The 18,220-nt window shown below is 36.9% G+C and overlaps 1 protein-coding gene across 1 annotated transcript in view; it reads left to right on the top strand.

Annotated features, from left to right (window-relative positions):
* Positions 1–315: 315 nt before the first annotated feature.
* GULP1 (GULP PTB domain containing engulfment adaptor 1) overlaps positions 316–18,220 on the top strand; it is a gene marked incomplete at both ends in the record, with an annotated part of 82,240 nt that continues 64,335 nt past the window's right edge. The window contains 2 exons of the mRNA XM_079538892.1: positions 316–535; positions 3,565–3,642. Of these exons, the coding sequence (XP_079395018.1) occupies positions 316–535; positions 3,565–3,642 (298 nt within the window). The remainder of the gene's footprint in view (positions 536–3,564; positions 3,643–18,220) is intronic.

Here is an 18,220-nt window from a genome sequence, read left to right as displayed (position 1 = left end):
GATGTGATGTCTATGGTATGATTTCATGTATATCACGTATACTGGTGTATTGTTCTTTATGTGGGCATTCTTCACCTTCACAAATGCATTTGAAAAGTAAGATTGAATCCATGTGCTGAATTCTAGAAAATATGGCTGTGAAGTTTAAGTAGTGCAAAAAAGATGGTGAAGGTCCTAGAGGGTGAAGTGTATGTGGAGCAGCTGAGGTGCTTTTGTTGGGTGTGGAGCAGAGGAGGCTGAGAGGGAGCTTCGTGGCATCCTACAGCTCCTCACACGGAGCACTGAGCTCTGCTTTCTGGTGATAGTGATAAGACCATGAGAGAATGGTTTGGAGCTTTGTCAGGAGAACTGAGGCGTTGTATTAGGAAAGGTCCTTCACCAAAGAGTGGTCAGGCACTGCAACAGGCTCTTCAGGGTAGTGCTCACAGCCCCATGCTGCCAGAGTTCAAGAAGCAGTTGGACAATGCTTGTAAGACAGAGGGTTTCAATTTTGGGGGGTCTTATGTGGAGCCAGGAGTTGGACTAGATGATTCTTGTGAGTCCCCTTCCAACTAGGGATAATCTGTGATTATATGATTCTGTAAATTTCTGAAAGAGATGGCATGCTGTGCAGCTCTTGTGGTTTTGTTTCAGCGTTTGCTAGTCCAGTCACTGTACACAAAGCCTGAGACGATTTGATATCTGAATCAGCTCATATCTGAATGGGAAGGAGGGCAAAACAAATACCTGGGGTGAACATTTGAGCCATTCAGTAGAAAATGTTCTGGTAAGGTTCTGTTTCTAGTTCTCATGATCTGCTCTGCTGAAGTATTCCTTAATTTTCAGGAAACCTAGAATTTTCTTTGTTTGAAAAAATGTCAGATATTGGTACTTGCTTCCTCCTCACTTCTCCCCAGCATGCTTTCTGCATCCCACGGTTGAGTTATGGGATCAGTCACTGTATCTGCTGTTAGTGGTTTCAGATTATCTCAGTGTACTTAAGAGAGTTACCTGTACATGTTTCTTCCCTGTGATTGTGAGGATTCAGTACAGAATGATGCCCTTCCTGTAGAAGGTATACATTTATGGCTATAGCAACCTTCATATCATTTATTACACAGAATGGTGTATAGGTTATGGCTAGAGTCTCATATGCTCTATGATGGACAGGAGAAAGCACTCATACCTACATACTGAAGATGTCTTATTGAGGTTTTTTAATGCAAATCTAAAGCTGTATCAGAACTGTGAATTAGATTTTTAGTATGTCTCAATAAGACGGGAGGTAATTGGAGCAGGAATGGACGTTGTGTCATCTTGGTCCCAAGAAGTCAGTGCCATTCTCTGCTTTAAATGCAGTGGGTGTTTGAGTATAAATTTGCAAATCTGTCAAGGTTCATAAAACATACACATTTTTCTTTGTCCCAAGCGTGTTAAAACATACAGAACATTTCTAGTCAAGAAAGCAAAAGAAATTTAAGCCTTGCTAGCTTATAGAGTCTATTATGTGGGCGTATATATTTCTGAGATTTTTATCACTTCTGTTAAATTTTTCTGGGATGGATCTCTTGAAAGAAGATCTCAAAATAAAACTCATAGTAACTGTAACAATGTGCAAAACCTGAATGTTTCTCCTTAATGCACGTTATACTAAACTACTTAAAAGCATACCATCTTTATAAGAGATAAGGAGATTAATTTACTAATAAATATGATTTTGGTTTCCATGCTTCTGTATGAATTTCATATCTGTGCATATCACATTTCATATCATATTCTTGTCCAAATGTTGAGACTTTTCAGACTGTACTCAGAAGGGGTAAAAAATAAATAACCAAAACAAATCTGATACGATTAAGCTTAAAAAACCAATATAATCTACTTTGTGAGGTACTCACTAAGAGGTTGATTTACTTGGAGTGATGGAATGGACATTGCCAAATATTTCTCACTTCTGAAAACTGTCACAATCACTTAAACCTCTGTTCATCTGTACGAACATAACTTAATGTTGTCTTTGATGCGAAAAAATTAAAGCAATGATTCTGAATGTATTAACATTAATAAGAAATATAGTGACTTGAGTAGCAGGGGGTCAGTATTCAATCTCACAGTCTGCATGTATGCAAAGGTAATGCTTTTTTAAAAAACAATTCTGCATTTTATAAGTTCAAAAGTATATGAATATATTAATAAATTAGTAATGAGAAAAGGAATCATTAGTAGCTTGCAAATCAATGGTTTTTATTTCTCCATATGACTTAGGGTACTTACTGGAAATGCACGCCTTAGGAACTGTAAAATATAAAAGTATTCTACAAAGCTATATGTATGCCTAAAATTCCTATATTTCTTCTTTTCCTTGGAGGGAGAGGTGAAATGTGTCCCCAGATGAATGAAGGTATAATAAGTTTGACTTGAGGCCCTATAGATATGTTTAGGTTTAAATAATGTAGTACCACCACCTCACCCCCCCCCTTTTTTTTTTTTTTTTTTTTTTTGACATAGTTAAAAATGCTTTCAGGATATACTTGTGATTTCCGTAAGAGAATTATCCATTATTATAATATTGACCTTGTGTGCTTTAAAAAAACGAAAAAAAAAAAAAAACAAAAAAACCCATATCTGTGAATTAAAGAGTTACAAAACTGTTTTGTAGCATCCTTGTTTAGAGTTACTGGGGAATGGAAAGTTATTTGTTCTTTCACTTAGCTAATGAATTGTGGTGAGCCTCTTGACTTTCTAGTGAAAGGATTGAAAAGAGAAAACATCTGGTGTACATTGTGAAGCCTGTATAACTGCAAGAATCACACAGGTGCTTGATGAGTTGCAGGCGTATTTATCCTCACCGTTCTTTTGCTGTCTGTTCCTTGATATTTGCCTAGAAATTTTCTGATTACCTCTGTTGAAACAGACATCTGTGTTTTTCACATCCTTTTCATCATCTGTTGAACTTCAATAATGTGCTTTTAAACTTTATTTGCACGTTTCAGGAAGTGTGTAGAGTGGTCCTGTGGGATTTGTAGAGCATGTGCTCACAATAGTATGTCTTGTGCTTTTCAAGCTGGGCAAGGTAGTAAAATGGGTTAAACTGCATTTACCTCTGGAAAGATCTGCTGAAGTTTTGAAGTTTTGCAAGCAAAACTAAATTGTGCTATTCAAAGTGCTGTGTTATTCATTTGGAGAATATATGTAGAAAGCTAAACAAAGAAAAACTATTATTTGGAAACTTGAAGATAGCGTTTTTTTTTTGGTTTTTTTTTTTTTCCTCCTGCAAAGGAAATACAGTGAAGTGATTGTGCTACATCTGTCAGCAGCAAAACAAATGTGTGCAGCAATCGGTTCTTGCAAGGATGATGCTAATGTAGGAGTAACCATTTTTACTGTCAGGACATATTTTTTTAAAACTGTATTTGTCCAGTCAATAAGGACTAGTTAAAGTTTTGGAGGCTTACTCATGCTCAAGTCAAAGCCAAGCAAACAAACAAAAAAATCACAGCAGAGAACAACAGTTGGACAGTCCGCTATCCCTTCCACCAGAACTATGTTAAGAGCTTTGGTTGCTTTGGTATGTTCTGTTCCTAGTGGAACCCATCAGTGAATCCACTCCACGGCTTCTAAAAACACTAGCAAAGCTCAAGTTTGAAGCTTTCATGCCTGAAAGTAATGGGAAAGGCAGCAAACTTGTTTGGATCAGTAGAGATGATCAAATGGCTAATGGGTAACACTGACCCCCCTGAGTGCAAGCAGGCAAGATGTTTGCCATCTGTCTGTCTTTCGGATGCAGATGGCAATGACTGAGTTCCTTCTGAGTGAACACGTGGAAAGCTGTTTTGTTGGCTCTAAACATCTGACATCTGTAAGTTCTCGTACAGTAGTGAAAAGACAAGGTTGACATGACTGAAATGCATTACCATGTTACTCTAGACACTGGGCCTCCTGGATTTAAGGGAAAAGGAAGCTCTCCTTGAAGTCTGCCATGATTGTATTATTATAGGGAACAAAATAAGAATATCAATTTTTTATGCCAAATTCAAGAAGTTTGAGAAGAAGGGAATGTTGTTGGCATGAAAACTATTTCCATTAATACAGTGTCAACTCTAGTTTGATCCATAAGTAATGCAATTCCTTGATAAAGCACAGTGAAGCCATTCATAATTTTTTTTTAACTGCTTTAAAACAGTACTTAGTTTTAATGCTGCCTGAGAAGGTGATTTAGTTACCAGATATCTCATTGTTATCCACTTGTCACCTGTTACTCACTTCCTTTTTGACAAAATTTTCCCATTTAAAGGAGTAGCATATTGTTAAGAAACAAGGAGGGATAAAAAGCCAAGATGGGAGGTCTGGATAGAAGACTATTATTGCTTATAAAATCAAAGGATGGAAATAATTTAACATTAAATGGAACTGCTTGCTGACCAAAGATGAAGAGTGGCTACAGGGACTATATGAGTTTTGTTCCCTGACACGTCAATATATTTTCCTTTAGACTCTTATAGAGGTGAAAAGGTTTTGTGGCAAGTTGCTCTTTCATTCACTGTATTAAAGAAAAGGGAGTATATAATGATATGATGGAGTTAACCTCATTTTGTGTAGTTCAAGTAATCTTATGTTCTTATTTTCTTCCATAATGTCTTCACATATTTGGAAGTTGTGATCTTACCAAAATAATTTTATAGCTGTTATGTTCCAAAGCTTCTCATCTTCAGCAGTAACTTTATAAGCCTATGTTTCATTGCAAGTCAATGAATCACACATTCCTGTGTGGTGCAGCCCTTTGGAAAACAGGATTTAAGGCACATTGTGCTTCATTTTCTGAGAAATGTTATCCACTGTGCTCAAAAGGCTGGGATCTGATAGGGAAAACAGTCTAAAACTTCAGTGTTCCCATCTTAATTTGGCTCACTGTGGGATGTTAGTATGTGAAAAGGAGGAGAGCATGTTTGACCTTTTTTTTTTTTTTTTTAATTATTTTTTTTAAAGCAGTTTGGTGGATGCAAGTTGAGGTGTCCTGGGGAGATTTTCAGGGAAGAGTTATTTGTCCAATGAGAAAGAGGCATAGAATACACTGGTTCAGGCCAGGTGATCATTATAGCCTGTGCCATTTGAGGGTGAAGGTTGCAGTGTGGGGAAACCCTAATAAATCCTGAGTCGTGTCCAGCGATGAAGAGGAATTAAGAAAAACAAGGCAAGTAACACTGGTGTCTTGTTTCATCCCTTTACTAAGTGCTCCCTCATGGCTTGCCTGAGATGGATCTAAATTTAGAAAACAGATTAAAACTGAACCTTTCAGAAGGAGACCTCAGGCACACACAGATGTCCGTGGGGTGGCCTCCGTGCCACTGCAGCAGCAGGACAGGTTGCAGTTGCTTCTATCTGGCTCTGGAAGGACGCTACAGCTTCCCTTTGTTCTGCCTCCTTTGTTGCATAAGCACAGACAGCAACCACCATTAGCGTTAATGATGAAAAGCAATTACTGAGGTGACAGCTTCAGCTTCAATCCTCATTAGCCTTGTGCCCATCAGACCAAATACCTGCAAACACCTCAGTCACCCACAACCCTGGCCGTTTTGCGGTTTGCTTCTCACTGTGAAAAGTTAAGGCCTTAATGCCAGTGAATGCAAAGGGAAAGGGAGGTGAAGGTACTTGCTTTCTGCCGTTACGGTTGCAGTTAGCTATGGCAGCTTACATTCTCAGCTTTCCATGCCACATGAAAGGCACTCAGCCTGACAAAACCACTACTCAGAATTTGGCTGTCGTATGCAATTTGTGTTATTGTTAGCTCAATGAAATTATTTTCTAAGCTGCCTTCTTTCTCTTTCTTCCTTCTCGCTTTCCTTTTGCCCCCAAGTAAATAACTGAAGCGACACGAAATATCCCAAGTCAATACCTTGTTGTATTTTGTCCGCTAATCACTTTGTGAAATTGCATGTAAGTTTGTTTTTCCAAGTAGCATTTGGTTTCTGGCTGAAGCTGAAGCAAGCTCCTAATAGAAAGGCGGAGGAACATTCTTTACATAGGTGTGTCTTCCTTCATGATGAGTAATTAAATATTTTTGTCCACATGCTTATTCCCCAGTGCTTCTGATTGCTACAGCTGCTTTACCCTATATTAAACAAATGAGCTCACAGGAAGGACTCCCCTGTCTATAGAGGGACCCCTGCATGGTCATGGGATTTTGACTTTTGTTTCATTGTAAGTTTTTAGCAGAGTGCTTGGCAAATCTGTTTCATCCAGCAGCTTTCTGTATTGAGCATTCTGAGAAAGAGCATTATATTTTATCAGAAAGTATCTTTAATATTCATGATCAAAGAACAGCTTGTGTTTACTCAACAATATTGTCTGTTGGTATCCTCTAGTCAAAACTTTCCAGTATTGCTTACAACAGCCTAGTGACACCTCCTTGCCCATTAGGCAACCGTGGACTTTTGTTTAGGTGCAGATTACCAACATTTTTTGGGGCATGTAACCATCTGTTTCTTCTGCTTCTGAGAGGTTGGAGGAGTTGCTCATGTTAGAGCTGGAGGGAATTTGAAAAACGGCTACTTGTAGCTAATCATGTTTTCTTCAGTGATTAGCAGCATTCCCGGGGGAATAGAACAATTCCCAGAGGAATAGGAGTTATGGACAAAGCAAACTTGTTCTCCTTATGTTTTGTCTTAATTGAAATGGGGAATGTTTTTAACAAAAACAAGATTGTCTATTGTCGCAGAATTGCAGGATTATGGCTTTTATTGATGTGGATTGTTCTAATACTGATATGTATCTTTATTCTTGTTATGCAAATCCATTACATCTCCCACATATTTTCATTATAAAGCAAGAAATAAGAACTTGATTGCATTTTAGCACATTTACTGGAATAGACATGCAGAATTTTAGTAGTTAAACTGATGTTTATATCAGATATAAAGACCAATAGTTTTCATGGTTACTCTATGTTTTAAACAAAATGCTTTAATGGTGTTCTCTTGAAACACAGCCAGCATCTCACTGCGTGCAGGTGTAGATGTCTCTGCTCAGAAGACAGAAATTGGGTGCGGGGGAGTGGGGGAAGTAAGGCTTGGTGGGAAAATTAAGATACGGTGATCCCCTAATCATGAAAGATAACTCAAGTGATTTCTCTATTGCCATTCAAGAAAACAGACAGGGCTACATGAGACAAATCATAAATCTGGCTGTAAACTCAAAACTCAAGTCTTATGAGGAGAAGCTGAGGGAGCTGGGATTGTTCAGTCTGGAGAAGAGGAGGCTCAGGGGAGACCTCATTGCATTTTACAACCTCCTGAAGGGAGGTTGTGGTGAAGAGGGATTTGGCCTCTTCTTCCAGGCAACGAGCAGGACACGGGGCAATGGCCGCAAGTTGTACCAGAGGAGGTTTAGATTAGACATAAGGAAGAACTTTTTCTCTCAGAGGGTGGTCAGGCACTGGAATGGCTGCCCAGGGAGGCAGTGGAGTCGCTGTCCCTGGCAGAGTTCAAGGGGCGTCTGGACGATGTGCTGTGTGATATGGTGTAGTGCTGGTGGTGGCAATGGTGATGAGGAGATGGTTGGACTGGATGATCTTATAGGTTGTTTCCAACCTTGTGATTCTGTGATTCTATAACTGTTCTTGTCCCTGAGCCTGGGGTGTCTCTTGAACAGGGCAAGTGCTGCAAAGTCTTTGGGCTGCGTTGAGTATCTTAACTTTCTAATCGTATTGATGGCCTTGGATATACTGACATTTTAGCTCATTTCAGAGATAATTGATGTCAAATACTTCATTTCATTTTTTCTTCTCTTTTGACTTGGTTGCTGTGAGAGAAGGGTAGAGGTATAGCTTTTGACTTGGTGATCTGAACAGAATAAATGAGAATATGCTTAAGCAAAGTTGAAAAAGAAATCAATGTTATAGATTTGGATGGTTTTGAGGAATGGTTTTTTTTTAGTTTTTTTTTTTTTAATGCGGAAAAAAATTCTGGTAATAGGTGGTGAATCTAAGATTAGGGTAAGAATCCAAGGGTTTATGTGAAGGAAATACAAAACTTACTTGAAATTCAGTTAAGTCATAAACACATGCAATTGTGTGACTGATGTTTGCACTTGACCAGATTTGATCTGTTCAACATCCATGTAGGGACACAATCTAAGGTAACAGAAGCAAGGAGATAGGTGCACTGCTAGAAGGCAATTTTTTTTTTTTTTTTGCATTGAATCCCTGGATGAGGAAGAGATTTTACTTTTTTTTCATTCTGATTTGTGTTTATTTGTGTTGGTTTTTTTTTGGTTTTTTTTTTTTTTTTTCCAATGTCACGAATTCCACAAAAAGATGAAAGCATAGCTTGAAATAATCTGAAAGCTGAAATGACACAAAACAGGGCAGTGCAAGTGTGGACTGAAGGCTTTTATGGAATCTGGTATTTGATATGCATTTTAAAGCTTTCTTGCCAAGTTATTTATATGTAGTGTTTGTCTTTGGTTGTATATAAGACCCCCTGCTCTGTCTCTTAGATTTTAGTGTGAGCTTTAAAATGTCTTTCTGTATGGAATGTGACAGGGCATTCAAAAATAAATCTCAATACAGCAACTTCTTTTTTAGCAAAGCATGCCTCCCTTTTTTATTTTCTGGACCATTTCAGTGCAAATAAAATCATTTGTATTGTATTTCATATGAAGATGATGCACTGACTTCAAGTATAATAATGGACTCTTTTGTTTTCTTATGCATATTTTTCAGCAGGTTAAAGTGTGTCAGGAGGAAAACCTACCAAACCCTGAAACACTGTTGAGTAGATACACTTACAACATGAACCGTGCATTTAGTAGGAAGAAAGGTAAGCCATTTCATTTTTTTTGTTGGAAACATAAATATCCTGTATACATTCTTGAAGATGTTAAGAATTATACAAGAAAGTACTTAGGAATAATTACATCTGATCAATTAAGTAGAGATGAGCTACCTTTTGTGATGTATAGAGTAAAGTGTTCTTTACAGTTAGAAAAAAACTTTTTGGATTCTAAGGCTTAAGTTTAATTTAATACTATTTTCTTTACTGAGATGTGTGTGCTTATATAAAAATATATACATATACAAATATACACGTATATGTTTGTGGCTTTTTTCTTGTGCTCACCAAAGGATGTGCTAGAGAGTTTTAGAACTTCTGAAGACTTAACAGTGACTTCTGCATTTACATTATGTTCCCTGGGTTCTTGGATAAGCTATTTGAGAAAGCCATCCTTTAATATACTCAGAGTATCTCATGCTGCAGAACAGCTCTTAGCTTTAAGAAGCTATTTTGAGTTTGCAGCAATCTGAAACGCACCCTTTCCAAAAGGATAACAGACCACTGAATATTCAGAGTTGTGCTTCTGGTTTGTTGCTTCTCTTTTCGTGGTCTATTTAGGATTAAGCATACTTTTTAAATGAAGTAAAACAAGTGCGGTTGTTACCTTTTTTTCTGTCAACATTTTTGTATTTTCTTTTATTTGTTTAGAATGTAGGAAATCAGTCATGCTACTTTCTTTTTGTTCTCATGTTTTTTTCTAAAGATTCTTAAGTGTGACACACTAAGCCTGAGCCTCTGCTTCAGTAATCAAGTGAACTCTACTGAATTGAGGCAAAAAATTTGGTTTATGTAGCAAGAATTCCTGCTTTTGTATCATTATCAAAGCTGGGAAGAAAAGGAATCTGTCATGCATTAAAGCATCATGAAGAGATAACATCTCTGCATCCTTTCCTGTCTAGTATATTGATTTGCTACAATGAGACAAACTGAGATAAGCAAATCAGAACACCAGAAGATGTCGTTTGATCACAGAGGAGATAAACATTATCCATAAAGGCTACAAAAACCAATTAAAGATCATTTGATACCTCAGAAGAAGGACAAATGCTTAGGAAATAAACTGAAATCCATAACTGATGCTCCTAAGCACTGATGTAACAAACCTATCAAGAGATCTGTACCAGTTACTTGGTAATGCTGCCTAGATTATGCCAAAGAATTTGAGAGACTGTTCCAATATCTACGAACTGTGGATTTATTTATCGTGGGTGGGAAAGAAGCTTAGGGTTTTAATATTTTTTGTTGTTGCAAATGCTTTTTTCTTTTTTTTCTAATGATTTATGATAATTAAAACTTAGCATACCACATTTCAGAAACAGACTAATTCTGTTTTATGGGCTTCTTATGGGCTATCTGACTTGTAAGCAGAGCTCTGAAATCTTTCACTAATTCAACTTGCTCTTGTTGGCAAGGGCACATTTAATCAATTCTGAGGTTGTACCCTCTGGTATCTGAGATCGTTAGTTGGGACTGGATTCATTCCTTTCTGTGCTCACCTGCTTGTGGTAAGAAAATTCTTACGAACTTCACCTGAACTATTGGAATTTAGAGAGCATTTCCTTTGTTGGTTAATCAGGTGGGTTTTTTCGTAGGTTATTCTCTTTACCCCCAACAAGAACAACACATTTATCATGAAAGGCAGGCACAGTGAACTGAAATTATTGTGGCTGCTTAGTGATGACTCAGAATTTGAGGGAACAGAAGATTTTGACAGTGGCATCCCCTGAGTTTGCTGATAGTAATGCAACACACTTACATTCTCATATTCTAAGAAAAAGACAAAGTCCAGATGAACAATTGTCAAGATATATGTATACTTATATATTGCCATTTGACATTCAGAAAAGCTTGGCTATATCAGCGTTTAATAAGATGTAATCTGAAAAACAAATCTGTTCAAGAATGGGCTCAAAGAGGTTTGGCTGTTGAACTATAATGTATTTCCTAATTTCACTCCCAGGTCTCAGAGTTACAGTGATTTCCGTATCTGAGTTTGATGAGGTTGATGTGGGTTTCTTTTGTTCACAAAAACATGGATATTTTGAAGAGCTATATATGAATGCAGTGACTTTCCCTGGCAGTTCTCTTTAAAACTAAATTAGCCTCCAGCTGTCTGTGCTGGTAGGATTTGTGCAAATTAGAAGTTTGCAGCAGTTTATTATTGTGGAGCAGTTTGAAACAGCTGTTTCAAACATATAGAATTCCTAGCAGAATTTGAATAGGTGTGATACATTCACAATAGCTAACAATTATCTGAAATGTGTGGAGTTGATATTGCCCTTAAATCATCTTCATCACAGTCAGTGTATACTGGTCTTTCAGTACGATGCATGTTCAGAACATAGTAGCTCCTTAAATCCTTGAATCGATTGTGCTGCTGATTGTGCTGGCTCAGACCTCCCTGTACTTGCTCAAAAGTTTGGTTCTTGCTTCACTACCATTCAAATGGCACAGGTTTCCTTGTCAAGAAGTGCTTTCCTTATTAACAGCAGAGGTCAATAGGTAAAGCAAAAAGAAAAGCACTAAAAACAACCATATTGAAGGCTGGATAGCAGAGTGTGCATTCACAAAAGAGCTGCAAGGAACAAGTTACTAGTAGGAAAAAGCTCTTAGTTAATTAACTGATACCATTCTAAGAAAAAAAAAAAAAAAAAAAAAAGAAGCTTCCCTAAGACACAGAGTGTGACATGACTGTATTGAGCGTAACAGAACAATGGATTTGTCCTCAACCATAGAAGTGTTCTTCAGAGATCAAGGCAAGGCTGGATGTGGCTCTGGGCAGCCTGGTCAAGTGGTTGGCAACCCTGACTACAGCAAGGGGATTGATACTAAATGGTCTTGAGGTCCTTTTCAGCCCAGGCCATTCTATGCTTTTATGACCAGACTCTTATCTTTGATATTCCACAACTGAAGTGGAATTTTGCTTTATGTAGGATGTCTGGAGCAAGTACTTAGTGTAAGTTTATTTCTGAAGGCTATTATACGGGTGTAAAATAGCCATTTCCAATGACTATAGTGTGCTGAGGGCTCTGTTTCTAAAAATGGGCATTACTGTCATTGACCACATGACACAATACAACTTCTAGCTTGAATATTTGATGTTTATATTTCAGTTGAAAATTTTTTGTAGTTGACTGATGGCTGTTTTAGTTAAAATCCTAACTGATGTAATAAAATTTAAAATTGAATATAAATCAAGCTTTCATCTTTCACCCTAATGATAACAATGAGAAATACAAGAAAATGAGAAGCATGAACAAATTCTGCTTGTTTCAGGGAGTTCTTACCCAGGCAACTATAAATAAATTGAAGTTACAATATCTGTTCTGATCAGTTTGCTCATACAACATGTAACATTTCATAATTTATGAAATAACATTGAGAAAGAAGTTGATTTCTGGTATAAAGCTGATACACCACCTGCTGAACTCATGCTTCAATATGGGAAAAATAGCCCTTGCCTCCATACCTGTTCCAAGTAAAAGAGCTGACCTTCATGCTGACCTCATGGGAAGTTGGTTGGACTACTAATTGCATATATCAGGGAGAAAACTTTCTATTTTAGAAATATGGTAAGACTTAGTAACTGTACAAAAATATAAATTATACATTCCATTCCTTGGACTAAGCTCAAAAGAGGTTTTATAGATTATTAACTATCTCTTTCCTTTTCTTAGTTAAAGAAAAAAAAAGCAGACAAAAACATCAAATCAAGAACAGCGTATTGTATGTTCATGTTGCATTGTTAATATAACCATGCTTGTGAAAATGTATATCAATCTGTCGACAGCATCAGGAGCTTTCTTTTGGATTTGATCTGGTTTTGGGTCATTATCTCTGTCAATCTTTTATTTTGTCATCTAGTGTAGTAGTAGCACAGTTGCTTTGAAATAATGCAACATGGAAAGTGACAGACTGAAGTCAGTTGTATCTTTAAGTATGCATCTTCATGATTTCAGTCTTCTACATAGGCAGTTAAGGAGTAATTCTTTGTAACCTCATGTAATTATTTGTAAGTGACCTTTGTAACAGCTGTTTTGTTCAACTTTGGGATTTTTCTTCCATTATTAGTGTATTGTTATCTGAACTGAATTATCATACTGGTCTTAATTTATATGGTAGAGTGTACATGAAATCTGTGTACACAACCAAAAACATGAGTTATGTTGTGGGGTTTGTTGTTGCTGTTGGAAGGGGTTTGTGCATGTGTGTGTGTATGTGTGTGTGTGTTGTTCACATTTCTCTCCTTTTTGGTGAGTGGAGGGGACATCTCCCAAATAAGCCCAGAACACTTGTCTGGTTCTGTGGATTTTTGTTCAGTCATTAGTTCAAGAAATGGTGTAACTATGAAACAAAAATGAGCTAGTGTTGTTTGTGTTCTGCCACGTTGGATATGAGAAAGAGGCACAATTGAGTATGGGATAGCTGTAATTCAGACTTCCTGGGATAAAAATATTGCAAGTCTGAGTGTCTCAAAATGTTGCTAAGTATGTAGCTCCATGTATCCACATCTGCTAAATTTAGCCTAGAATTACGGTGTGTGAAATCCAAACAAGTTTACCTCGTTTGTGGAGGACAACAAATCACTGCTGAGTGTAGTTCATTTTTTCTTATACCACAGTGATCCTACTTCATCTTAGAGTAAATGTCAGTCTTAGTTTACAAGAAATTCAGTTCCAACGCTGCTGTTGGGTGCAGGAATCTGAATTTGCTAATGGTGGGTTTCTTTGGCCTATGAAGGTTGGTGATTGCTGCCAGGTTATCAGCTCATGAGATGTAGATGGCGTTCATAATATTAAAGGGAATGTATTGAAGCAATTGCTTATCAGGAATTGTAAGTTTCAGCAATATCCTTTCAATGTAGTGTCTTTTTATGAGTCTCATCTATGAAAATGCAGACAGTTGCATTTAATTGTCAGGGTTTATATAGGATGCTCTTTTACAAGAGTGGACTGTCTCTAATGTGACCTTTATCTGTACTGTAGACTTATGCTACATTCCAGAGGGATGTGTATTTTGGCTTGTCTTTCTTTGTTGAATGAGTAGACAACAAGTGCTAAAAAGTGTTAAGTATAGCTCTAAAGCAAATATATTCTTTAAAAGAATTGAAGTATTTCATATCAATGGTTTGAATAAATTAAGTATTGCATGCTGCAATTTAACATTAACAGTAGAGATTAAAATATACTTACATCAGTGAATACTCACATACTCCAAAGATGTTCATGTAGTGGCTATCTTCTTCACTGTGGTCTACAGATATTCTGAATACAAAGCAAACAAAAAAAAGAACACAGCATCACCAGAAAACAGCTGCTGCTTGATAAAAAATTTTTAATAACAATTTCTACTAGAGCAAAGCTTAGAAGTAAAGGATGCATTTTTGTTTATCGAATGTGTTGTTTCACTCTCATTTATTATCTTAACACCAAACATTGCTCATCTTAATAGCTTTGAAATACCTACACAAATATATTTTGTGCTTTTGAGATAATGCTTTGTGGGTTTTGAAATATAGTATTGTGCAAAAACAATATTCAATAATGTTTTTTAGCTCATTAAGTGCATATGGTCATGTTTGTTTATTTTTCATTTTATTTTATGTTACTGTTCTTGTTAAGCTACTGAGGTTCCCTTTAAAGTATGCTAACAATGAAAGTTGCTGATTTGCTATGCCAATTTTGGAAGGACCAAGTCTTCCATTCATGTGACAAGGAAGTGTGTTTTTATTCTGGAGCATCTGTGTGCATGCATGCTTTTGTATGCAAAGATATGTTTGTTACTTGCCCTGGGGAGCTGAGAAAAATGTTCCTCATCACAAAAATAAAGCAAATAACATCACCTCTGAATTTTAAAGGTGGAGTGAATGGATTTAACTGACCTGAATTGTTCTGGAATGAATTGGCTGTAGTGTGTAGTATTTTCAGAGGATATACAACTGCAAATGAAAAGTGCATATTGGAAACTCTATAAGGGTTCATGTTGAGTCTGCACAGATAAGCTTATTTTCTTTTCAGACTTCATGCAGCATGCTTTCTCTCTTTGGCTTTACATAATAGTTTGCTCTCTCGGATGAAAATAGTGTGGCAGCTCTTCCATCATGTCTAAATCTTAAGATTTCGTTAGCTGTGAGTGAATTTATTTTCCTCAGCTCATTCTTAACATGAGAATAGGAGGTCAGGATTGTAATTTCCCATTGTCTCTTCTACCTGCATTATTTTCAGGAGGTCATAGCAGAAATCTGTTGCCTGCTTACAGAATATTCAAGGCATCTCAAAGAACAGGTCTATGAATGTTTACAAGGATACTTTCCAAAATAAGTTATTTTTCCTCTTGCAAATCCTGAAGAGCTCCTTTCAGTACATAAACACATTCCTTAACTGTACAGCACAAATTCTGTCTCTAAAACAGAACAGCATTGGAAGAGACCTAAGCCTTCTGGTTTCCACCCTATTAAAATTTATGCAGCCTCATTTAGCAGTGTTCAATGTTTTATACAGCAGTTAGTCAAGGGTATGCTTTGAGATCTACAAGCAAATAAATCCTTGATGCAGAATTGTTTTTAGTGAGTAATTTAGAGTTGTTGGTGAAGTGTACTGTTTAGGTTGTAAGCTTGGGGAAGTTACTCTAAATACAGTTCATGAGTTGCACACATACCCTGTTATTTAGCAGGATGAATGTCTAATTAAAGACAAGAGGCATTATTTTTTGTGTGCACATAAAGCTCAAGATGCAATTTTGCAGCTTCAACATGACAAGTTTTGAAAATGAGTCATTGAGAGGTCAGCCAATGCTTTTTGTAAATAACTTAAACTTCTCAAGTTAGAGCATCTACTGCATTGTTTCCTTTCAGTAATTTTTTTTTAAAATGAAGATTGATGCATTCCTGCATTTATCTGCAGTCACACAGGGGAATTTTACAGCACTCTAAAAAGCAGAAGCTGGAGGCTTGATTTGAATGTACTCCATAGTGAAAGCTTTTGAAAAATGTGGTCACTTGTAATGGATTATACTATACTAGTCTCTTTCACCTTCAACTCAAATCTTTCAGCAAAGACAGAGTTCTATTGCAAATCTTTCACTGGCAACACGAAGGTATAGGTTAAAGTTCTGTTTTGTTTGCTGCTGTGATTTAAGAACTTGTCACAAGTCCTTAATATGAGTGAATAAGGAGTGCAAAAGCAATGGCTTGCCAATAGCTTGCTAATCAATGATTAGTTGTACCTATATCTTCTTTTAATCTGTCTTTGCTCTTGTCAAAACTGTCCTAGATGCTAACATCTATGTCTTAAAATATGTAGCGTATAATGAGTCGGTCATGCAGCGAGTGTTACTGTTTGAGGAAGTGCAAATAGTAGATTTTTTTCACTTTGGAACCATGCTAGCATGCATTGCTATGATATCATTTCACTATTTTAGTAATCAGCTATTTAAAATGATTTATAAGGTTCTAAAAATTAAAACAGGAGGACATTGAGAGGCTAAACATTCTGCAAAGCTCCTTCTGTTTTGAGCAGATATGGCTTCAGTGTCTTGTCAAAGAATAGAGAAGTCTCCAAAGAATGTTTTTTTGAAAAGCAAAGAAAAAAAAAAAACAAAGCCAAGAAAAACAAGCTAATTATTTTGTGATTATGTATATTGAGTGTCATTTGCCTTTACATATTTGGGACAGAATTTGACTAATTTCTGTTTAATCATATTAACCTGATCATAATTTTAATAAATTCTACTTGAATATATAGATTGTTTCCCGTCACTTCTCTGCAAGTTGAGGTGAATGCCCTAGCTGAATTACTGGTTGCAATGTTTAAATACTGCATTCATATCAAAACTCTGGTAACAGGTATCTTACAGTTCAGTGTTTCTGTTAGCTGTCTGTGTGGATTTCAGAAGTGGTTTGGCAAGCTGACAATTGTATATTGCTGTTCATAGTACTGTATATTATACTGTGAAGATTTTCTTCATTGATACAAAGATAGATACCCCAGATTATATGAAAAATACAGATACATATATATGCATGTAAGTAAGCTGCTTGTTCCTTGAATCAGTGCTGCAAAGATGTAGCAATGATCTTGTGGGATTTCCTTTTCCTTGGGAGACTGCAGGAGACAAATTTTGTTAAAGATCTTTTTCTTCATAGCAAGGTTTATACAGCAGAAAGAAAAAACAGTTTCAATACTTCTTCTCTTCTGTTACTCAATATCCACTGATGTTAAAAAGATTTTGACTCCGTCAAGAATGAAGGCTTTAGTTTCTACTTTCTAGATGGGATTGTGTTTTCATTGGGGTACTAAAAATATGTTCAAACCAGAATCTTTCTGTTTGTTGCGCTAACTTGAATGGCCACTTGAGCTTATGTTTGATAAATATATGGAAGCTGAGTTAAGCGGAGCCATGTGTAGAATCCATGATGAGTATGGGATTTAGAGAAGCTTAACTAAACTAGCACTACTAAGCATTGTTTTGCAGTTTAATATAATAGGAGAGTTCACTTATCTTCCTACAAAATCCATTCCACAGTACTTCAGCATTTAGTAATGCATGCAGAAATCTATATCTCTGAGAGCAGTTTCTTGGCACTGTTGCTTCTTACCTTTTTGCTAGATAAATGGTGAGTTGTGTTGTTATTTAACCTAATGTTCTTCTCTAAGTGCAGCACAGTTCACCCAGATACTTTATGAAGTCTTTGGGTCTATTGACTTCAGTGTGGGATTTGTCTGCATGTTTCCCTTCTGTTCTCTTAATGCCACCAAGGTCACAAAGTGCCTCTTTCCTCTAGACAAGCTTGTTCTCCACATGGATTCAGATTGTGAAGTCTTCTCCCCTTTATGGTAGAAAGGGACTGGTGTGATTCAGCAGGGCTAGAAAGGAATGAATTGCCGATGCAATTACATCTATCAAATGATTCATTTTCCAAATGTTAGTTTTAGGCAGCTTTCCCACTGGCAGAGGGCAAAGCCCAAGAAACTCTTACAGCAATCAAATGCTCTTAAAGTCTAGATTGGGTGCTGTCCTGCTGCTACAGGACATCCATCTCCCCAAGTCTGCTGCACAGCAAGCATGTAATATAATTAAGAAGTACTCGTGTATGGGCATGCAGGGTTACTGGCTCTCTTTAAGCAGCGCTGTGGCTTACTCTGAGTTGCATTGTGAACAGCGTATGTTCTTCCCATCTTCCCAGTGGTACTGTGTTAGTCACAACCACCACATACTCAGCATTTTGCCTCCTAGCATCTCTCATGATTCATTCGAGTTAAATTCTGCTTATGCTTTAATGCTTTTTGGATGGCCCTAAGTCATAATTCTCAAAAAGAAAATGCACAAATTAGGCGATTATGTCAACTTCAATATAATTGTTGTGCAATGTAGGTTGATAGCTTCAGACAAAGTCTGGAACAGATGTGGTT

This window comes from Tetrao urogallus, assembly GCF_951394365.1.
Source record: "Tetrao urogallus genome assembly, chromosome: 8".
NCBI lineage: Eukaryota > Metazoa > Chordata > Aves > Galliformes > Phasianidae > Tetrao > Tetrao urogallus.
This window is presented reverse-complemented; position numbering and strand designations above follow the sequence as displayed.